Source organism: Sus scrofa, chromosome 15, assembly GCF_054392235.1.
Source record: "Sus scrofa isolate SSC_HxYL_T2T_F1_AM1 chromosome 15, Sscrofa_HxYL_maternal_Yorkshire_Landrace_v2.0, whole genome shotgun sequence".
Taxonomy (NCBI): domain Eukaryota; kingdom Metazoa; phylum Chordata; class Mammalia; order Artiodactyla; family Suidae; genus Sus; species Sus scrofa.
In genome coordinates, this window is record NC_139397.1 from 48,578,156 (window position 1) to 48,602,657 (window position 24,502).

Sequence of the window (24,502 nt, forward strand, 5' to 3'; positions counted from 1 at the left end):
GAAAATTCATTCTAGCCCTCACACAATTAATTTCAACAGGGAAGAACCCATTCGTTCTTCTCAGCTCATGGATCCAACCAGCCTTCACATCACTCTCCTGCTCACAGAGGGCACAGCTTTCTCTTTCACATCTGTTTTATGGTGTTCTAGTTCTAAGACTTCCACCTCTACAGAAATTACTATGCATGTAGAAGAGTCTTGTAGGGAAACATCAGCGTTGAATGTTTTCTTGCAGTTGGTTAGTGTTGATGGTTCTGATTCACGAATACAAGGGCATAGATGTCATCTTACCTGAAAAACTTCCCAGTCTGGGTGCAGTCATGTCACCACCATCATAAATCTCAAGCGAGTCCCAGTTCTGCTCCGTGGCAAAACTGATGACTTGAATCTACCAAACAATAATATTAAGTTAATATTTGCTTTTTTAAAAAATAAAAATAGATGAATCCAATGCAGTTTTCATGAAATTAAAAACATACATGTAAGAGAGAAGTGAAACCAAAGAAAATAAATCATGGAAATGATGTCCAAAAATCTCTACAAATGATACTTTTGATCAATTTTACTCTAAGTTATAGAAACATGATTAGAAACAGTTTGTAGAAATGGTAAGAAAAGAGAAAGAGGTTATGGTTTATGTATTTAGAATAAGCAATACAGAAAGGAAAAAAAGAAAGAAAAAACCCACGGACACAAGCTCTGATTATTAGCAGATGCTGGGCTTTTAGCACTTACCTGAATTCCTGATCCCTCTGTCACTATGATCTTCCATATACAGTTTAAGTTGTTACCATACGGTTCAGGGTAGCCAGGGGATAAAATCGTACCTCTTCGCTGAGTGAAATTCCCACTGCAGGGGACTAAAAGACAAACCCATATTTAATTAAAGTGCCAGTTTAGAACATTAATTTTGTACTTAGTGTTCTTTTACTGTGTGATCAGCTATTATGAGAAATTCTACATGGACTATGGTACTTTATTTTTTATTTTTTTAATTTTTTTTATGGCATATAGAACTTCCCTGGGGATTTCCCATTGTAACTCAGTGGTGATGAACCTGATTAGTATCCATGTGGATGTGAGTTTGATCCTGGCCTCTTCCAGTGGGTTAAAGGATCTGGTATTGCCGTAAGCTTTGGCATAGGTCACAGATGCAGCTTAAATCTGGCACTGATGTGGCTGGGGTGTAGGCCAGCAGATACAGTTCTGATTGGACCACTAGCTTGGGAACTTCCATATGCTGTGAGTGTGGCCCTAAAAGACAAAAAAAAAAAAAAAAAAGAACTCCCTCGGCCAGGGATTGAATCCAAGCTGCAGCTGTGACCTATGCATGTGGAAGCTGCAGAAACACTGAATCCTTTAACCCACTGCCCCGGGCTGGGGATCAAGCCTGTACCTCCGCAGTGACCAGAGCCACTGCAGTTGGATTCTCAATCCACTGCACCACAGCAGGAACTCCTAGACTATGATAATTTAGCCAAGGTCAAATTTAGCCTGTTCTTTTTCAAAATACCATTGCCATGGGTTATTATCTGCTGTGTTGCTAAGTTTTAGGCACTGGACCTAATGATGGCCTCTCTGAGGTGAATTCTGTTTAGAGTAATTGATCTACAACAATTAAAGAAGCTCTGTAGAGATTTCTCTTCTAGATGCAGACATGCAACTCCAAATGCTATTAATGGGATTTATGAGCAAATCCAGAGAGGAGAAGAGATGCTTAAAATGCACAAATGAATTCAAGTGCTAATCATGATTGCACTGAGGTTCTTACACAAAGTGAAGCAAATAAACTATAACTAATAATGTCATTGTTATTCAGGCTGCATTAACCTGTTACTTTTAAAATCTTCATCAGCACCAATTTATTAAAAGGGCATTACACAAGTAATATAACAAATGAACATTATAATGATTTTTCCCCAAAATGAAATTATGTTGTATACCCATGGCTTGAGATAGCATACTTAATAAGTATCAAGAAGTAAAACATGTTTCCTACTTGTTAATTTGATGAGTTGTTTCATGAAGCACAGTCATTTTTAGGGTTTGGCTGCTACTTAATTATTTCTGATAAAATAAATTGCCCCTTAAATAGGTCTGGAGCATGGATCATTTTATGTGGACTAATCATTAGCACCGGAGAGCAGCTCTGCAATGCTGCTGTGGATTTAGGATGGAGGACCTCATGCAAGTGATCACACCATAGGACACACGCTTACCTACACAGCTTGGGATTGTGTCATTCCACTGAGCTAGGGCATTAGGTACAGACTGGCAGCGGATAGCTGTGGAGCCCTGGAGCAGGTATCCTGGGTTACACTCAAATCGAACTATGGATCCCGCCGAAAACTCAGAGCCGATCCTCCTTCCATATCTGGGCTCAGGGACAGAGCTGCACTGGGTGTCACTGGTCCGAGGAACAGCTAGAGGCAAGTCACAGAGAACAATCATTATCTGTATCTTCATCATAGATTTAAGACAAGTCTAGAGAGAGTTTATGTTATTATGGAAATTAAGAATGCCTTTCGCAGTCTCTATAGGGAAGGATTTAGGGAGAACTTTCACATCTACACACCATCCTTATATCAACCCTGAGGGCCATGCAAATTTCCATTTTAGATGAGGAAAACATGGCATAAGGAGAATTAGTGACTGATGACTGAGCGATACTCAGGCATTTAAAATTAATTAAGTACCCAAATCACTGTGCTGGTGATAATGAGATGACTGAAAACTTGTATTTATCCTCAAGGACCTTAGAGTCTGTGAGAAAAGATGCTACATAAAGAATTGTTTATAATATGGCCACTGTGATTTACCAGTAAAATTAAAAATAAAACTACCATATGATCTGGCAATCCCACTTCTGAATTTATCTGACGGAAATGTAGTCACTATTTCTATAAGTCTGGAGCTATATCTGCACCTCCATGTACAGAACAGCAGTATTCATAATAGCTAAGTCATGGAAACAACCTACATGCCCACTAATGGATCACTGGATAAATAATATTGTATACACACAATGGAATACTTCTCAGCCATAAAAAAGAACAGAATAATGCCATTTGCAGCAACCTGGATGGAACTAGAGACTCTCATACTGAGTGAAGTAAGTCAGAAAGAGAAAGGCAAATACCATATGCTATCACTTATATCTGGAATCTAATATATGGCACAAATAAACCTTTCCACAGAAAAGAAAATCATGGACTTGGAGAATAGACTTGTGGTTGCCGGGGGGGGGGGGGAGGTAATGGGATGGATGGGGTGCTTGGGGTTAATAGATGCAGACTATTGCCTTTGTAATAGATTAGCAATGAGATCCTGCTGTGTAGCACTGGAAACTATGTCTAGTCACTTATGATGGCGCATGATAATGTGAGAAAAAAGAAGGTATACATATATGTGTAAGTGGGTCACCATTGCTGTACAGTAGAAAATTGACGGAACACTGTAAACCAGCTATGATGGAAAAAATAAATAAATAAAAGTCATTATATATATAAAAAAATAATGTTGTATTACACATGCAATGGAATATTATCCACCCATGTAAAAAGGAAGGGACTCCTGCCATTTGCAACAACATGGATGGACCTTTACGACATCATGCTACGTGGAATAAGCCTGTCACAAAAGGACACATACTGTGTGATCCCGCTTATATGAAGTAATTAAAATAGTCAAACTTATAGAAGTAGAAAGCAGATGCCAGTCACCAGGAGCTGGAGTGGGGGGTGCAGATGGAGACTTGCTGTTTGACGGGAATGAAGTTTCAGTTTCAGCCATGTAAGGTGCCTAAGTCCTAAAGATGTGCTACAAAGTTGTGCCATAGCTAACCATACTGTAGTATGCACTGTTAATTTTAAAGTGTAAACTGGTTATTTTAAATGATGATATTAATGATTTAACATGAGAGAGTAAATCTCACATTTCCATAATAAAATTTTTTTAAAATATACTCTGGGAAAAAATAAGAGTTAAACAATCCGTTCTACATGGGAAAGGCTTGGGAGTGGGTAGGGGGAAACAGTTGGACCACAGCTGAGCACAGACCAGGTAAAATCAAAGCCGCAATCACCTCTTCCCAGGGGTCTCTCCCCTTGCCCTGACCAGCAATCCTCTCCTCAACGTGAGAGGTGGGGCTGGGAGCGAGCCCTCACAATTCCCTAGTGTCTGTGTTACACCTGTATCTTTGGAAATGAACAACAAAGATTAAGTAGCAACGAGCAAAGTGTAATGATCTACTCCAGCTGTGACATCACTTGGTCTGAAGGTGTGAGCAACATAAGTGGCAGCCCTGACACGGACACTTGGTCACTGCCTGGCCTGAGAGCTGGTTGTCCTTCTGTTGACCACACACAATCTCCGAGACCACCTCGTGTTCTCACTTACAGGCAGTACTGGGAACACTTACGCAAACACATAAAAGACCCAGACTCCCCCGATGAACATGACCTTTACTGTGTATAGTAAAGGATTGATCACCTTTACTGAGTGCAGCATGGCCCTGTTCCGTTCCTTCCATGGCCCAGATAAAAACAGACAAACACAATGAATCCTGAATAGTGCTGAATCCAGCACCTAGTCACACTGCCTTTAGTTCCACTTGGTCACCTAGCAGGAGCCTGCATCCTACAGGCAGCCCCATACTCTTTCCTGGAGAACCCGCGGGTGCTCTAGGGTGTGTGGTCCTATGGTCTTTGGATGGTGGGCCTGGCAGGTGAGCCTCCTTCCTGCGTGGGGAGAGAGAGATCTACTCAGGTTGTTGATCAGAATCCAGCAGCTCTGTGAAGAGATTTTAAGTATCTGGGAAAGTGGGACAGAGGAAACCTAGGAAGTTGAAGCATCAAAACTCTGTGTAATATCGGGGGGTGAGGGTGGAAATTACAGCAGCGTTGAGTAACTCTTCCCCCTGAGCCCCTCCTCTGGTGCTTGACCTCACCTGGAAGTCCCTGCATCAGAAGAAATTCTGCTCTCCATAGCAATTACTCTCTATATGTTTCAGCAAATGCTTGGCACTGCTGTGAAACACAACTGAAATCAGCCCAGTGCAATGTAGACAGGGATGAGGTCAGCCTGGCACAGAGGGTGAGGGACAAGTGAGTGACTTCTCAGGTCAAAGGATTGTGTTGATTCAGAGATTGGGTGTTATTTTCTGAGACTCTGATGATATTGAGAATGGGGGATACTGTGAATGTGAGTACACCTTTCAGGGAAACAGGAACTTAAGGTGATGGAATCCTTCACCACCCTTCACCACCGCAGATGCTCTAAGCCACAGCTATGTGCATGCAGTTCTTTTACTGCACCAGTTTTAGAGTAGATGGAGTTAAAAAAGAATAACAAGAGAAATCTGCATGCAGACAAGAATAACTTGGCTAAGTGAGGCAGTCTTTCCTGCCCCATTTTGTGACAGAGGACACATTCTATTTCTCAACATCATTCAGTTTTGGTAGCTGAAAAATCTGATTTGACAAGCCATTACTAGTTGAGGCATTCAAATACATATCATTGAATAATGCAAGAAATTTTATGCTCGATTTCTTTGTAAAAAGTATGCATTTTATAAGCTCTTTATACAAAATGTGAATTTCTTAGAAGGGAAAAACCAACTAAGCCTTATAATTTCTGCCATCGTAGAAAAGACGAGGCCCGGGGAAAGTCAACAAAAACGTGTATTTGCATGCCTAAGAAGGACTTCAAGCAAAGAAAACCTTAGTGTAAATTCTGCCACCCAAACTTAGAAAAAGCATTTCCACTTTTCTAGCTCTGTTTATTTGATCTGTTTATTTTAATGCTAAGAAGAGTGAGTCTGTTAATAGAAAATCGTTGTGGGGGGGGTAGTCCTGAGAGCAAGAGCAGGATGCTGTTTCAGTTGAGGCTGGGAGATGACAGATGTGACTTGGAAAGACAGAGATGGACATTTGTAAGTTGTACACGGTGGGGAGTTTGCCTACAAAAGCATGGCTTCCTTTTCCCTTTGAAATATCCAGTCTCACGTGTCTTCCTAATTTTGGTTGAGTGAAATATTTTGAGAGAACTAAAAGAGGGGTTGAAGTCTCCATTGAAACCCACAAGAAAAACAGACTATATGCAGAAACAGCTGGGCATAAATGTAAGACAATTACAAATGACAGTATGTTGATGAGACACTGTCAAGCACCACGTTTAACACAGACACATTCAAGCATGAGCACAGAGAGGGGAGGCAGAGGTAATGTGGCTGCTTTTCACCAGCCTGCCGAAAAATGAGCATGTGCTCAGAGAAAGCAGGAAACAAGGAAATACCTTCCTTGGTCTTGGTGGTCACATAGCATATTTCTTGTGTTGATTCCAGTGTTGCTAAGGTTGATTCTAATATTATAAGGCGTGCATTTGGGGCCACAAAAAAGCCTCTAGGTGCAATGTAATCACTTCATAGAATAGAATCAAAGGTCTATTCTATTACTGGGAGAAACAGACTGTGCTGCACTCATTAAGACATGGTAGATAAGCTTTCAACATGGCAGGTTTCTGAGGACTATGTCATTTTATTTGTGCATTGACCTAAGAATCCACTGAGTTCAGGTACAATGTACTTTCTATGGAACAGCAAAGATCATTAGAACCTGTAGAACCATATTTAGTGATTGCAGGGAGCTTGGGAAGAGGAGGGGAGGCTGTGGGGATCCATCCGTGAACATTCCGGGAATTCCTGAGCCTGGGGAGTGGGTCTGGAGGAAGGGGTGTTCTCCTGGAAAATCTAAAACGCTATTTGATCACGTTCATGTTTAAAAGCAAGCACTGTTTCCCTCCTCTGTCTTCAAGGAAGTTTGCTTATGCACGAAAGATGTTCCAGCAGTCCAGACCTGGTGTGGAATGACTGTGTGACCCCACCTTGGGAGGAAGCCCTGTGTGATGGGGGGGGGTCACCCCTCCTAGGCTTCCTCGGGGCAACCATGTGTCCTCACCCTCTCCTTCCTCCCTCGCTTCTCAAAGGGATCCTTCCATTCCCAAGTAGCGGGAAGAAAACAAACAAGACCCCACAAAGACGTGAAAGTTAATTAGAATACTTTGCTAAAAAAAGTTTCTAGACTTGCATTGCTTCTCAGGATCAGAGGGGCAGTAACACCCTCACCACCAGTGTCTCTGCCATATTCACCAGGTCAGCATGGAGGTGGGGGAGTGTGCCTGGCTCACGCACAGGTTTTCCACACCTAACACCTGCACTCTTTCTTCATTGTAGTCTGACCGATTTTTTACAAGAGACCTGTCTGTTAACAAGGGTGAGTCATCCTACAGCCACAGAAGTCAGAAAGTCCCTGTGCAATTTTAAGCTTTAATGACTTATGGAGGAATGAAGCCATAAGTGGGATATGAAAGCACTATTCAGGAGGTTTCTACACAATAGAGTTCAAATAATTTCTAGGCTTCCACTTAACTACTCTCTTTCAGAAGGCAATGTTCAATTTAACTTTTGAGATGCACTGAAAACTTTTCCAGGGGCTCCTGAGTGATTTATAAATTGCCTTCATGATCACATTTCGTTATCTCCAAAGGATTTGGCTTTGATAAAAAGACATCAATTTTTGCATAAACTCAATGTAGGAACAAAGCAAGAAAAGGAGATATAGTGGAACTTTACAAAATATTGAGTATGTTAGAATCATTACATATTCTTAAGTATAAGGAAAACATATTCCTTCTATAAATGATTTGCTTTTCTTTCTACTTTTCTGTATTTTACATGTTTTAATGATAATATGTTTCTTTAAAATAAGAAATGCAATGTTAAAAACCATTACTCTGAGAATAACATTTGCAAGTAGAATAGACAAAGACTCAATTATCTGATCAATTTTCTAATCTTTATCAGAAATTAAAGGAAGTCCCTGATCAAAGAAGACAATGCCAGGGATTTGAATTTTTCTGGGACAAAAAATTGTACTTAAACCAAGCAGTCTAGTTTTTTTAGATGTCACAGCAGCTGACTTGGGTTTCTGAATCTGCTTCTGCAAAGTAATATAGAATTTACTTAAAGAAAACTAGGAGCAGGTAAGAGGTGAGTTGCCTAAAGTGGACATGCTCCAATAAACACTATTTAAAAAAAGGGTTTAATTATTTATATTTTAACAAAAGGCTTATTTAGAACAATGCAACTAATTTTAGTGTAACAGCCTCATCATCTAAGCAATTGCTACTTAAACTGGATTACAGATATTTTTCCTCCCACTTGTCCACCAAACATCATTCTCACTCATCTCAATAAGATGATTTAAGCTTTAAATCATCTTATTGCCAAACAGTGATGGCTTTTTATGGTGAACTATTTTGAGACCATACATTTCACAGTGTGAGACTATCATAAATGATTTATGAATGATGTGACAGATTGTTATTCTCTATAATTGATGAAAAACATGATGTTGTCAAGCATGTTTTCTGGAGGAGTCTTTATTAAAGGAAAGAAACTGCTTGCTAGGAAGTGATTTTCCTGGACTGCTGAAGAAAGCGTTCAGGAGCAGCCTGTAATCTCTCCTGCCTACAGCAAAATTGAAACCTAGAAATACTGAGTATTCTTCTCATGTCTGAATAGGCGGTTAGTTCATCAATGTTGATGACACCCTTTTTCAGATCTCAAGCTGTCCAGTCATCGTAAGTTAGATTCAGAGATTTGCTCTGCGTTTCTGAGAGTGGATGGATGGTTCCCAGGGTATTTTTTCAAATTCATGTAATGAGTTTGCAAAATAAAGGTGAACTATAAACAGGGGAAAAAATGTTCATTTTTCAGAAAAGTTGAGCAGTCTCAAGCATTTTAAATGTTTCAAATTCAAAAATAAATATAAAGGTGTGAAAGTACCTAAACTTAAGAGAACCCATGCAAAATAAAATAGGTATCTTCAGAGATAAAAGCATGGGTGGTATTCTGGGTTTAGCATGGTTTTATTATATTTCCTTTTCCATTAGATTTTACAGTTAAGATTTGGAATTGTACAATGTGTTTTAAGTACATTTCATTAATAGTTACTAAAATCTATTAGGAAACATTTTATTTAATTTTACTTAAGTAGGTGAAATATTACATTTAAAATAATTTTGCAAATTGTAAAGTGCTATGCCAAAGTGATCTCGTACATTTTCCTGGCCACACCACATACATGAAGTACTATTGTATCTTTGTCAGAGAACTATCACGTTTAATTGTCAGAAAAATTAATAGTTTTATTAAACAATTTTGTTATAAATATATAGGTTCCTTCAATTTCTTTAATATTAAAAAAATGCAACTCAAATGCAGAGTTTCTGTCATGGCACAGCAGAAATGAATCCGACTAGGAACCATGAGGTTTCGGGTTCAATCCCTGGCCTTGCTCAGTGGGTTAAGGATCTAGTGTTGTCGTGAGCTGTGTAACAGCCACAAATGCAGCTCAGATCCAGTTTTCTGCAGCTGTGGCTGTGGTGTAGGCTGGTGGCAGCTATGGCTCTGATTGGACCCCTAGCCTGGGAACCTCCATGTACCGTGGGTGTGGCCCTAAAAAAGCAAAAAACAAACAAACAAACAAAAAAACCCTGCAACTCAATATTTTTGGTCCTGATGGATGTGGATGTGGGGAGAAGAGCAAAGAGGTACCTTGGTAGACAAAGTGGAAGCCTCGGGCTGGTGCGCCGCTCTTTGCGCTGAATCGGAGCAGAATCTGATTTGATGTGGCCAAAGGCAGTGTTTCACCTGGAGGATGAAACAGACAGAGATAATGCATGGATCCACTCAGCATAGGCCTGTAGGGGACAGGATTTTTGAAAAAAGTTAATAACTTAGAGTTTCAATTTTGGAACTCTGTAAAACTTCGCTTTAGTGTTTAGAACCCAAACATGTCATTTTTACGAAGATTTTAAAATTCTGTTCTTGCCTTGACATTCCCTTAGAATCTTTTCATTATGACCTCCTTTCTGATTCTTTTGAAGAAAGCACTGATAATAGGCCTATGAGCTGATAATATGGGAAAAAGAAGGAGTAGGTGAATTATTGACTCAGAATCAACTTTATTTGATAGTTACTTGCTAGGATTTTACTTAGAATTAAGACAATGTCTCCAAATCCAAAGTTGAATTAAAAATAATAAAGAACTCGGAGGGGGGGAACACCTTTTAACATGTAGGTACTATACAGGAACAGTCCCTTTTTTTTTTTTAGTAAACTATTTAATTTTATTGTTTTTTTTAATTACTCAAATGAATTTATCACATCTGTAGTTGTATAATGATCATAACAATCTGATTTCACAGGATTTCCATCCCACATTGCAAGCACTTCCCCCCACCCCCCAAACTGTTTCCTTTGGAAACCATAAGTTTTTCAAAGTCTGTGAGTCAGTATCTGTTCTGCAAAGAAGTTCCGTCTGTCCTTTTTTCAGATCCCACATGTCAGTGAAAGTATTTGATGGTGGTGTCTCATTGTATGGCTGACTTCACTTAGCATGATAATTTCTAAGTCTATCCATGTTGCTAAAAATGCCGGTATTTCATTCATTTCAATGGATGAGTAATATTCCATTGTGTATATGTACCACATCTTCTGATCCACTCCTCTGTCGATGGACATTTAGATTGTTTCCACGTTTTGACTATTGTAAATAGTGCTGCAATGAACACTGGAGTACACGTGTCTTTGCGAGTCGTGGTTTTCTCTGGATAGATGCCCAGGAGTGGGATTGCTGGATCAAATGGTAGTTCTATGTTTAGTTTTCTGAGGCATCTCCATACTGCTTTCCACAGTGGTTGCACCAATTTACAATCCCACCAACAGTGTACTAGGAGGAACAGTCCCTCTTGAGTACTCTGTGGGGCATGTGAATGGCTTAAGCTTTTCAGAGGTGAATTTGTCAGTATGTATCAGGATTTTAAAAGTATATCTTCTGATGTATTTCTAGACATTACATCATTGGATATTGATAGAAAATAACAACGTAGGTCTTAAGACCTGTGACTAATAATAGTGAAAAACTGGAAACAACCAAAGCTCAGCCTTAGTTGGTCAAAGGCTGTGGTGCACGTAGCTAGCTCTACATTGCATAGGTAAATGATGACAATGTAGCAGTATTACAAACAAGGGCCATAGCATCCGTGAGGGGCTGTGTTAAATAAATTGTGAACACTGTTGAGCACTAAGCTATGATATTTGGTGTATATTTATACATTTTGATAGGGAAAGACCTCTGCATGTAATCTTAAATGAAAATGTGCAATATAAATTAAGTTGTGAGATAATAACCCATGTTTTATGAAACCCCACAAATGTCTGCACACATACATGTGGGCACACATGGATGCATGTGTGTACATCCACATGTGTACCTTTATACATGTGTGGCTATGATGCATCTCCACATGTATGTATGTAAAGACTTGGAATGATTTAGACCAAAATGTTCATATTATTTATCTTCAGGAAGATTACAACACACAGAATAGAAGATAAAATAACAGGATAGTTTATTATTCCTTCCTTTTCTGATATGTTTATTTTTCACTGAGACGGATGTTCTATTTTCCACAATCTTAGTAGGTAAAATGATAAAGGCGGATCGTTTCGTATGTGGGACAAAAATACATTTGAAATTTTACATTGAATATCAGATTTTATGAAACAAGCAAGCACATTAAAAAATGATTAAATTTCTCCTCCACAGAAGAAAATAAATAATATACAAGTTTAAAATTAATTACCTTGGTGGTATAAACAGAATTAAGGACAACATACATTAAAGTTTACCTGAATGAGACCCTGAGAGTGAGCTGAGGAGTCTGGCCTGGGGGTGAGTCCCGTCAAAGAGCTCTGCCAGGTCATTCAGTGCCGTCTGGAAATAGGCAAACTGGCCAAATACCACTGAAAACAGAGGGGCGGGTCAGCACAAATGCTTCTTCACAAATAAAGAAATGAAGATGGTGGTTGTACTACATAGTTATCGATACGTCCCAAAGACCATGATCCTAAGAATCCTGTAAAAAAATTAACTTATTTTCTCTGCTTTCTAATAGTTTGCTATTTGCTTCTTAGTCATTTGGTATTTAGGAAAAGGTATAAAATTACTATTCCATGTAAAGTTTGAATGACAAATGAAGACTTTTTTTTTTTTTGAATTTTAATACTATGGTAAGGTAGTGGAAGAAGAGCCATAGGGCTGCCTATTTATTTAAGAGTAATTAATGACACTTTGTTCGGTGAATAGTAGGGACGGAATCAAGGTGTCTGCTGGTTCTTATTTTATGTTTTTTAAGATTTTTATTTTTTCCACTATAGTTTATTTACAATGTTATGTCAATTTCTACTGTACAGCAAAATAACCCAGTCATATCATGTATCATATGTGTGTGTGTGTGTGTGTGTGTGTGTGCGTATACATTCTTTTTCTCACATTATTCTCCATCATATTCCACCCCAAGTGACTGGATATAGTTCCCTGTGATATATAGCAGGAAGAGGCCTGCTGGTTTTTAAAGCAATTTGGTGGGGCATTTGAATTTTTCATCTATGGTTATGATAGTGCCAAATTCACAAGAACTCACTGCACTTTACAGACGATTCAGCAACCTGTTATAGGAATTGCTTACTGTTATTCCTTACTCTTCCTGTAAGATTTTGTGTACCTTATAGGTTATAAAACCAGAACAAGGTATGTGTATTTTACTACTTTAAATTTAATAATTTTACACTCATAGTTATAATATATAGGGCCTTTAAGGTATTTAGAAAAACTTGTGATTTAGTACCCATTTACAAGCAATGAACAACTAACTCATTTATGTGTAAGGGTTAAACTAAAATCATTCTGAACATGAAACGGAGCTGTGTGTATTAATTACACATGAAAGAATTAATCTAAATGTTGGCAAAACTGAGAAAAATCTGACCATAACAGACTGTGTGTATATACACATTATATTTCAAGTGGCATATAGTTTCTTACATATATGTATTATATTTAGTGCATATATATATGCATGTATAATGTACTACCTGCATATGTAAGAGAACATATGCATAAATATATATAGTATTTTAGGATTTTATAATTTCCTAGGGAAACAATAAAGGAAGTGTGTGAACAAGGTGAATTTTCCCAATGGCTAAAGTGCTCTCAAAACAGGCATAAGAAGGAGGGAGGGATTTCCTTAAGGTTGCTGCTTGTACAATCCCTTCCTTCACATTCCCTTCCTCCTAATAATTAAGTCTTCATCATGATGGAAGCAGAATTATTTAGCCTTTTAAATAGCACAAAAGTGAGTCCAACACACATAATTCCTATTTTTTTTTTCAAGAAATGTTTAGGAAACATCAACTTTACGCTGCAAATGAAGACTGAAGTCTTCAAAATAGTAATTTTGTCCTAGAAGCATCTTGCGTTAAGGTACACAGAGATTTCCACAGCAGATCTAGATCCAGGGTGTAGGTGCAGGTAAGGAACAGGGACCCCCAAACTTGGGGGAGGGGTGGGAAATTGTCCCAGAGCCTTCCTCGAAGAGCTACGTGGGCTGCATTCTGACCAATGACTGTTTTCAACCTAAATTCCAAACCAACAGACATCTGCCAAGAACTGGAGCTGGTCCGTGGAGGCCATGCCGCAGCCAGAGGAGATGGAGATTAGAAGGGACAGAGGGAGGGCAGTGGTTGCCAGCTGTGGGGATATTGACATTTTCTGGGGGATTGGGGGGAGAGCATTCCAGCTAGCCCTGAAAGATGAGAACGCAAACCCTCTTGTGTGAGAATGAAACATGGGGGTTTATTCAGCAAGTGAACACAAAGAGCAAGCTTTAGGAGTGAATATGTGGCAAAGGGTCTGGTTTGGCTAACACTCAGTGGGTAATGGGGGCAGAGGCACGGAGCACAGGCCACGGCAGCCTGAGACTTAGGGCCTTGAAGACCAGGTGGAAATGTGGATTTTGCTCTGGGGGCCAAAGGAATGAGTAAAAATGTTTATCAAATTGCTTTCACGATGAGATTTTTGTTGTAGAAAGGAGATTTTGGTGACACTTTTGTTGCGAGCCACACAGGAAGTCCAAGATTTTGGTGACACTTTTGGATGAAAATAAGGACACCAGATGACCTGTCTACCATGTTACTTCCATTTGGAACCTGTGTGAGAAGCCCCTCTCCACTGAGCGGCAGTCACCCCATCCCATAATACTTGCTGAGCATCTCAGGGGCCCTAAGAGTATTTTATTCACCTCAGCATTTATCACAATTGTCAGAAAAGTAATAGATAAGGAAGGTAGCATAGGTTTTCATTAAGGACCGTGTATAACTATTTTATCCTAAAGTTTTCTGCCCAGGTAGAGTATGATATGTTTATGTCACTAAACCTTTCAGATTGGGAAATTATTATCAATATTTAGGATAGGAGTGGAACTTTTTTTTTTTTTTCCTGCTGGAGAATCATAATTGTGTGGTGACAACTCAAATTTCGTAATAAACTAAAATCATAAACTATGGCTGGTATAGTCTATTGAGATTGCTATATTTTGTCAATTATCCATGGATAAAAATAAAAGGAACATTCATGGAAAAGTAATAGGAGGAAGGTTTTGGGGAATTTCAGTGATAAAATGTATTAACTGAGGCTAAAAAAGGGACTTGAGAGGCACTGGTCCAGCATAAAGACTGACAATCTAGGACCTAAGTTTTATTGTCCTTTTTTTATAACAAAATAAATATTTTGAAGACCAGTCTTTCAGTTTTTAAATGAGAGATGTCTGCCATTTGTTTGTATAATAAGTGGACCTGTTCTTTGCTTCTGGAAAGCTGGTCCCTCTGCCCTGGCTTCTAGGACCACAGCCATCACTCTCTAAGACACATACACTCTACTTCTAACAGGCAAATGATACAAGGAAAGCTTTTCCTGAAAACTCAATCATCCCTGAGGACTCGAGGAGAGTAAAAGTTAAATGACTGGGTTTAAGAGACTAAGCAAGGTGCATCCCACGGTTGGTGAAGGGCCAGTGACCTAAAATACCAAAGGCTGAAGTACATGCTTGGTGGAGGTTTTCATTACATTTTAAGAAGCCTGTGATTAATGTACCAGAGGTTTATAGAAATCATTTGTCTCCCATATGCAAATTTTTAAAGCAGCAATTAACTTTCTTGTCATCTAATTGTATTTTTAAAATGTTTTCCCTCAAACAGAACCTGACCTTAGAATTTTTATCTATTTTATTTCTATGAGTGGGTGGCTACTATTTTGAGTGTAAAGACAAAACCTTGACTATGTTGGATTTAAAATTTTATGGTTGGGAAAAAGGAACTATTCTATAAAATTATAAAAGCTACTCTCTGGTCAGAGTTCCCTTTGTGTCTCAACAGGTTATGAACCCGACTGGAATCCATGAGGATACAGGTTCGATTGCTGCCCTCACTCAGTGGGTTAAAGGTACGATGTTGCCATGAGCTGTGGTCTAGTTCGCAGATGCGACTCATCCCGTGTTGCTGTGGCTGTGGTGTAGCCAGCAGCTGCATGCAGTTTCCTAGCCTGAGAACTTCCATATGCCATGGGTGCGGCCCTAAAAAGACCAAAAAGAAAGAAAAAAAAAAAAAAAAAAAAAAAAGCTACTCTCTGACTCAGGGGAAGAAGGTAACACAAAAATATTTTCCTGGTTAGGAGTGAGAGGGGAGATATGGGAACTCAATGTTGAGTAAACTGCCAAGGGAGCCACCAGAGAAGGACCTTCTAGCAATGAAGCCATCCAGAAGTGGCCCAGATTGGAAGCAGAGTTAGGAGGGAAACTCAGGAAGTCAAATTTTGGAGGCTTCAGATAGGCCTCTGCCCACTGTTACATCTCCAGTCACCCAAAACTGCTCACTGACCAGTGCTTTCCATCTTAATCTCATTACTAAATATATGCGCCAATTACCCACAGACAGATCAGTGTTCCTCTGGCCCACATGTGATGCTGTGATTCTCCCTGGCACACAAGACAACCAACTGAGAAAATACTCTCCAACAAAAAGAACAAAGCCAAGTTGGTTCCCTCTGGACTGGAATACTGGAATGAAATTTAAGCATTTCATGTCACACTGATAAAAGAACTATAGTGGATATTGTTTAAGACATGTTTGAAAAATCTGTTGTTTTGATATGCCATCTTTTACATTATTTTATTATATCAAGAACTTGAATATTTGCTTACAAAATGACAGAAAAAGTAACACCGAAATAAATGTGACGGCTATTTAAAAGTAAAAGGAAGCCTTACCAAATTCCTTTGGCACCGTTATGGAATAGAGGCAGATCTGTCCAGCTGTGTAATTGTGAGGGTAGTTGGGAGACAAAACTACCCCTTCTGATCCAGTGTACTGGCCACCACATGGGGCTGGAAGAAATCAACAGAGAGTTACATGCTGCATGTGATCACAGGGCAGGCAACAGGTGAGCAGAAGACAAAAGCACCAAGCAAATGAGCATTGTTATTCAGAAACTTTCAATGCCACAGTTAAAAACTGGTTTACATCACTATCAAAAGTGAAATAGAAAGAAAAACAAAGATTGAACAGGTGAGAATAAAAGTAATATGACTTAGGAGGAAAACCTAATATTATTTTTATAACCTCTCTCAGACATGCCAAAAAAATAATGAGAACAGTTGTCATGATAATAAGAACAGGTTCAGTACAATCTTAAGTTACTTCAGAAAAACCTTTCCAGAGTTTTCTGGCTGATATTAATCATCATATTCATGTAAGAGAAACAAAGATTATTTCAGTTTTCTATTGCCTTTATATTACTATGGGCCTAAAAGGAAAAATAATGTTTACTTTTCATTGTTGTGTTTTCATCATAGATTCAGTTCAAGAGTAACATGAATAGTTAATAATGTGCCTGGTGTCTCTTCCTATAAGTTCCACTGAAAGCTGAAGGAACTCCAAACTAGAAAGTTAGGGCAAGAACATGGATATGGTATTGAATGCACAGCTCAGACAGTGTGTGTGAGTGTGAGTGTGTGTGTGTGTGTGTGTGTGTGTGTGTGTGTGTCTTTATTTTCCCTCTATCTTATTTACTCTCAGCATTTGCACTTGCTGGGAAAAAAGAAAAATACTGTAGACCCATATACAAAATATTATTTCTAAGCATCTAAAATAGATGTCCAATTAAATCCCAGCTTTGAAATATCCATTTTGGGGATTAAATTGCAACTACTTCAATTTCGCACATGTTTACTTAAAAGGAGATCCACGTCTGCTCATCTGTTTAGAACGCTATTTAACCACGGATGAGAGGCCTGCCGCACCTGGGCCTTGGCCCGTGTGGCCTGACTTCACACCTTCTTATCCTGGATGCTCCCTCTCGGATCTGATTCAGAGTTATTTTCAGTATCTGAGAAACTTTCTAATCCTATAGCTTATTTCCTCTTGATGTGACAGTTTTCAAGCATTAAAAAAGACAGAAATCAGAGATAAAATGCTTAATCTTCTGAATGTTAATTAGCACACTGAGTCCTAATCGATGGACAGAACATTCTCCAGGATTAATAAAGCTCCTTAGAGTGTTGACGCTCGTGTCAAAGCACCTCATTGATGATCTGGCTGGAGATTTCCCAAGCCCAGCTTTACCACTGCTGGAAACCTGAAGTCGTGTTCTAAAAGTCAAAGGGAGACTGCTTAGACACCGGACAGCTTTTATCTGTTTATGATCAACTAGTAGAGATTGTACTTAACTAGACCAAGAGCAGCCTTCATGCTGATGTCTTAATAATTTTATCAGCCTTTTTCACACATCAACTTTTTCACACATCAACTTTTGCAGTGTTAAGTAGAAAAGAAGATTGCACTTTCAAACGGTAGAAATGTCTATACATTAAACTTCAAAGCTCAAAGTTTTCAATGAAGTGTTGAGGGACTCATTCTATCAATTTAGATGCATCACTTAATCTTATTTAATCAAGCATCTAAATTCAACCAGGTTACTTCAGAACTGTATTTATATTTTTTTCTTAAACATTTATAGTTCAAATTTTTAAAAATAAGTACAAATGAAGAATGGAAATGTATTTTCTTGTGGATATATAAAATTCAAGCAGATAATTTTTCAAATATCCCTTTTCTATTAAACTTTTATCTATTTCATATTTTTCAAGCATAAATAAAAATGGAAATAAATCTTCACTGAACCAACATTTTGATATCCAATGATCAGACAGAAATTTTATCAAACAGAAATTTTATATCTCCTAATATATTTGTTCATGGGTAACTACAAAGATTTATTTTGTTCAAGGACAGGATGAAAGAACATTACTTTATGATAATAGGAAACACTGAAAAATAAAAAGGATGAAATGAAAGAAAATTGACCTGGCATCTTAGATCCTCTGCCACCTTAATAAATTGTTCTATATCTATGCATTCTTCCCCGGATTTAAAGATAAGCACAAAAACTGAATAATATATTTCCAACACAACCAAACATTCAAGAAGTTGAGAAACATATGTGGACTATTTTCACTTAATTCTTAACAAGTATTCTGTTCATGCTACCATGCTAATCTGTGAAACAGGTGTGCTCTTTCTCAAGTTAGAAATTCTTTTTTTTCTCCCCCTTTTTTTTTCAGGGCCATACCCACCACATATGGAGGTTTCCAGGCCCCAAGCTGAATCTGAGCAGTAGCCTCTGGCAACACAGCTCATGGCAATGCCGGAAACTTTAATCCACTGAGCGAGGCCAGGGATCGAACCCTAGTCCTCATAGACACTAGTTGGGTTTGTTACCGCCGCTGAGCCACAACAGGAACACCTCAACTTAGAAATTTCTTTTATATTAATGTGATAATAGAGGAAAAATAAATATGCTCTTATCTTTGGTAATTAATGTAGCAAACCGGTCATTTCCTAAGTGAATAAAAACTTGCAACATTACTCATTGAAGATGGTAACAAGAAACTAACTCATCCATTTAGTTAATTGGAATGTATATCTCATACACTAAGGCAACAAGACACAATCAAATTGAATGTAAACCAAAAACAAGACAAGCAAACAAAGCCATTCTGACCCATGAAAGGAGCTCTAGGCTGTTTCCATTTCTGTTATAATTCTCTAGCAGTCCTCAATGAACAAAAATTGTAAGCAATAGAAAAAAAATATATATATATATCATGCATTTAAAACAAACTAGTCCAAAATACTCCCCATAAAATATGAACTATCAAAATATTCAAGATAGAGCAAAAGTCCCTTAGTTTCATCGGTGATCTGAGTGATCAGCAGACATTAACTCCTGCACAAAGTGTGTTCTTCTTCATGAGTTACCCCAAATAAACTATGGGAGGAGATATTTCTGTTTCACGATTTGGAATTTTTAGTTTTATTTAATTTAAATAAACAGCTTAAGGAAAAATCAGTGTCGTGTCTTATGCACTTTGATGACTGGTTAACAGAAACTGTGCTTGACTTCATAGCTCTTCAGATAGAGAAAAAAAACACTAATTTAAAATTTATTTACCTATCTCCTAAATGTGATCTTATTTTTTATGTTTAGCCTATGGCCAAAGAATTTCTTATCAGTCCCCTATAGTTTCAAATTATGTTTGAATTTAATACGTTTAATTTTCCCATTATTATTATTATTATTATTATTATTGTCTTTTTAGGGCCATACACATGGCATATGGAGGTTCCCAGGCTAGGGGTTGAATAGAAGCTGTAGCTGTTGGCCTGCAACCTACACCTCAGCTCATGGCAATGCTAAACCCTTAACCCACTGAGCGCGGCCACGGATCGAATCCACATCCTCATGGATACTAATCAGGTTTGTTACCACTGAGTCATGAGAGAAACTCTAGTATTTATTATTACTATTATTATTTTGCCTTTTAGGGCTGCACCCATGGCATATGGAAGTTTCCAGGCTAGGAAGGTGCTGGCCTACACCACAGCCACAGCAATGCAGGATCCAAACCATGTCTGTGACCTACACCACACTCATGGCAAAGCCAGATCCTTAACCCACTGATGGAGGCCAGGGATCAAACCACATCCTCATGGATATTAGTCGGGTTCTCAACCCGCTGAGCCACAAGGAGAACTCCACTCCCCAGTATTATTTAATAAAATCAAAAATTCATGATCTTTCCTCAGTTTAGCTTCCTGTTTTTCCTATTTCCTATTCCTAAAGTGAGATACAAACCCAGCAGGAAGGAAGCAGATCATTTCACCGAGACACCGACATATCAGAACTCTTATCCAAAATGTTGCCTTATTAAATCTCTCTGTTCTGCTTTGTGTATATGGTGTACCTGTGAACTTTCAGATCTGCAGATGCAGCACAGATCCTGAGACTGCAGGTTCCAGGGCTCCGCGCTGAGGGGAGGCAGATTAAGAGTCGGGGACCATTGCCCTTTGCTAAGCTAACATGACTGCATGTGCCATTTGTATAGAGAATTAAGAGTCTCCATCTTTTGAGCACCTCCTTTGTCTGAGAGCTCCCTTTGCATCCCAGAGAAGCCTCCCAACACTGCAGAGGGAAGCAGTCCATCCCCTGAGCCCTAGGTGGGGAAGCCGGGATTTGGCTGACGGGGAGGGTGCAGCTCTTCAGGGCAGCTTTTGGATGAGTGACCGGGGGCCCCTATCTAGTCCCCCTGAGGACCACCCTGCCCCAGAGGAGGGTCCTCAGGATCCAGGCTGGGGCGGATGGGAAGTCCTTGACTGACTTCAAGGTCACAGTCTGGGTCCCCAGCACTGTCCATACCTTCCCAGAGCTGAGGGGCAGCTGAGGGCAGGTGGAGGGAGAGGATAGAGGTGAGGCTGGCCTCCTACATGTGTGTGTTGGGGGGTGTGGGTGTGTATATATGTAGTTTACATGTGTAAAATGTGATTGTAAAATTTTCAAATGTAAAGAACAATGATAAATATTCAAACATAGAAATACAGAGGTACCAGAGCAATGCAGGGCATCGGGTCTGTTTGCCCAAGTTTGCTTTGATTTTTCATGCACTAAGTTTCTAAAACACCAGTTTGGTCAGAAGAATCATGAGCTGTCCTCAGGAAAGGATGTTTATTTCATAAGTTTAATGTATCTAAACTGGTCCTTGAGTTCATCCTAAAGTAACCTTGGAATCATTTTTTTCTGTCACAGACCAGGTGGGTTTACCATCTTCTTTTTCATGTGTATCATTTGCTGAGTAAAGAGATCAGTCTTGGGTTTTGTCAGTGGAGACAGGCATGAAGCCATCAGCTGGACTGAGATACAGAACCTGGAGGACTGTCGGGGAGAGGAGGCTGTCCCGGGGTCTGTCCCATTAGCACACCCCCCACCCCGGGCACCTGCGACCAGACCCCTATCACAACAGGTCACTGTTGTCTGTTCCTGAAGCTTTTGGTCACTGAATGTCCATACAAGGAATTACAGACTATTGGTACTAGGGGAAAATGACACATCCTTATATATGTAATATATGTATATGTAGGTAAAGAGAGAGGCAGAAGCAGAGAGAGATACGGTGAAAGAGACAAGGGCAGAGACAGAAAAAGAGCACACCCAGAGACCCTTCCTTTGCACCTCTTACACATCCAAACAGAAGTTAGAAATGCCAGACTATCTAAGTGACAGGAAAGCATCACTGCTCCCAGAAACCCAGACAATGGCTAAACTACCAGGTAAGTTCAACGGTCAAGGAAGGTTGAGCTCTTATCCCAGCTCCTGCTGCGGGCTCCCCACCCTGAGGAGAGGGATACAGGACTCTAGAGCAAACCATCTTCAAAAGTGGAGTCTGGGTTCCAGAGCAGAACTGTCACTGAGGAGACCCTGCTTTCATACACACCGTTGCAGGAGGGCAGGACCCGGTTCCAGGCGGGTTTCCCATCGGCTCCGATCACACAGGTGATGGACGATGGGTCAGCAATCTTGTAGCCAGAGTCACACTGGTAAGTGACGGTTGAGCCGAGTTTGAAGTCTGTCCCAATCCTTGTCCCGTTCATTATATTCCCAGGGTCAAAACAGGCCTCCCGTGGTTTCTCTGTGGCAGAAATGAACATAAACTCCATGAGGACAGGGATTTGATTGTTTTGTGATCATTGGTGGTTGTTCATTATTTTTAGTACCTAGAATAGTGCCCAGCATATCATAAATGCTCACAAAATACATGATTGAGTAATTACCAAGTTGTTAATGAATGTTCAAGTTAATAATTAAATATTCTAGGAAAGCAGGAAAAGAAAACTCTTTTCAATGACATTATATTTCTTATTTTTCTTTTTTTTTCTTTTTAGGGTCACACCTATAGCATATGAAAGTTCCCAGGCTAGGAGTTGAATCAGAGCTACAGCTGCCAGCCTATACCACAGCCACAGCAATGTAGGATCTGAGCCATGTCTGCAAACCACACCACAGCTCACAGCAATGCCGGATCCATAACCCACTGAGCAAGGCCACGGATCAAACCCACAGCCTCATGGATACTAGTCAGATTTTTTTCTACTGCTCCAGAGCAGGAACTCCATATCTCTTATTTTTCAAACCACCATTGACTACAGAATTGCTGTTAAGGTTGATTTCCTGACTCTTGTGCTTAAGTCATGGTCATATGAAATCACAGCGCATTTTAGGAAGAGATGGGAGAATTGGGTTCACGAAAGAAGATTGGTTTAATTCACCTAAGTGAAGCGTGCTCGCTTACACTGGGAAGAGTAGCTAGACTGGAGGATCGTCACGGAAGACTACTCTCCCGCGTCAGTGAGCGATCAACTTAGCCAGAAAGCACACTTCCTGATCCATAAGGGCAGCTCTGTGTCTGGGATGTCATAATTACCTGACACAGTCTGGTCTAAATGCAATAAATGTTCAAAGGGTTTGAGGGCACACTATGTGTCAGGCACTGAGCTGGGGACACTGTAAGTTTTAATCTCGTCTTTACCAACCTCTGCAACGTAAGGATTATCTGTGGCCCTGTTTTACATTTTGAAAATCTCAAGCTCAAGAAAAGTCAAATAACAAAAACACACTGCAGAGGTCTGTTCAACTATGCGGCCACTAAGGAAAGCATTTGCTAAAAATCTATCTTTTCCAAAATAAAAATACAAACGTGTCTTCTTTTTTTCTCTCAGTCTTGCAGCTAAGTGGTTAATTCCACTTGTGTTTTGGTAGCCTTAATGTTGTGAATGTCTTATTTCAGCAGGCCTTCCAAATATCTCATATATTGGATATATATATATGTATATAAAATATAACTATCTCTCTTATCCTTCTGTTGTAATTCCAGCATTTGAATGCTGTTTGTGATTATCATCATTCTTCACATCATCAACAAAGTCCCTCACAACATCAGAAGCCTCTAAAATTGAATTTTACATTTTCAAGTGATCAATATAGATGTTATGTTGAAATGTTTTCCTTCATTTTTTGGCTTAAAGTTAAGAATATGCTATTGGGGTGTGCGTGTGTGCATGTGTGTGCGAACGTCCACACATTGATGGGGTTATGGATAATGATACAGGCTCAGGGATAGCCTGAGTGGATAAAATAATAGTTCCTTCCACGTGGCTTGATCATCTCCCGCTTCACCCCCCACCATGTTAATCATACACATAAAAGATCTCTGGAAAGTATAAATGGAAGACTGCATTTTACCCTTTTGGGCTATGATCAATGTGGATTATGTTCCCTTTTAAACATTTTTCCTTACTAGTTGTCTGCCTCCTACCAGTGAGTAAATCGACAAAGTGGTTTTAGGAAAAGGACCCTCCTGGGAGACTGTGACAGGTGTGCCAGAAAAGAGTAATGATGACAGGAGCCTTGAAAACTGCACCCTACATCCTCTTAGGTATGGATCTTATACAGTGGAAGAGGGAAAAAGCATGAATTTGGGACATCCTGTAGAAAGGAAAAGAGGCCTGTCAACTGTATTTATTAGTATTTCTCATTATAATTTTAATGATCTATGTATTAGCATCAGCCAGAGATCTCTTTGGCAATGGCTGACCTAATCTATTATAAAGAGCTATTAGAATATTTTATGTAAATACTCTGGTTAAAGTGCAACATAAATACATAATATTATTTTGCGGAGTTCCCGTCGTGGCGGAAAAGAAACCAATTAGGAACCATAAGGTTGCAGGTTCGATCCCTGGCCTCGCTCAGTGGGTTAAGGGCCTGGCATTGCCACAAGCTGTGGTGTAGAAGGAAGACACGGCTAGGATCTGATGTTGCTGTGGCTGTGGTGTAGGCTGACAGCTGTAGCTCCAATTGACCCCTAGCCTGGGAACCTCCATATGCTGGGCGTGAGGCCCTAAAAAAAAGCAAATAAATAAATAAATATTATCTTGTGAATTATATGTTATATTACCGCATGTATCACATGTAATATAGCGATTATCATATATCACACAGCATATATTATCTTATGTACCATGTATCATACATAATATATTAATTATACATATCAAACATACAGATACACAAATGGTGGCAGCCTCTCCACAGGTCTTCTCCTTTAGCTGTGGTTTGAGTCTCACAGCAAGTGTTGTGTGTTGTGTTGA

The 24,502-nt window shown here is 39.4% G+C and overlaps 1 protein-coding gene across 2 annotated transcripts in view; it reads right to left on the reverse strand.

The window, feature by feature from the left end:
- CSMD1 (CUB and Sushi multiple domains 1) overlaps positions 1-24,502 on the reverse strand; it is a 1,878,204-nt gene that overhangs the window by 200,405 nt on the left and 1,653,297 nt on the right. For both annotated transcript variants that reach the window (XM_084999785.1, XM_021075826.2), the window contains exons 30-36: positions 21,790-21,984; positions 16,231-16,347; positions 11,756-11,869; positions 9,617-9,712; positions 2,220-2,423; positions 736-860; positions 292-388 (exon numbers count right to left, since the gene is read on the reverse strand). In XM_084999785.1, coding sequence (XP_084855911.1) covers positions 292-388; positions 736-860; positions 2,220-2,423; positions 9,617-9,712; positions 11,756-11,869; positions 16,231-16,347; positions 21,790-21,984 — 948 coding nt within the window. The remainder of the gene's footprint in view (positions 1-291; positions 389-735; positions 861-2,219; positions 2,424-9,616; positions 9,713-11,755; positions 11,870-16,230; positions 16,348-21,789; positions 21,985-24,502) is intronic.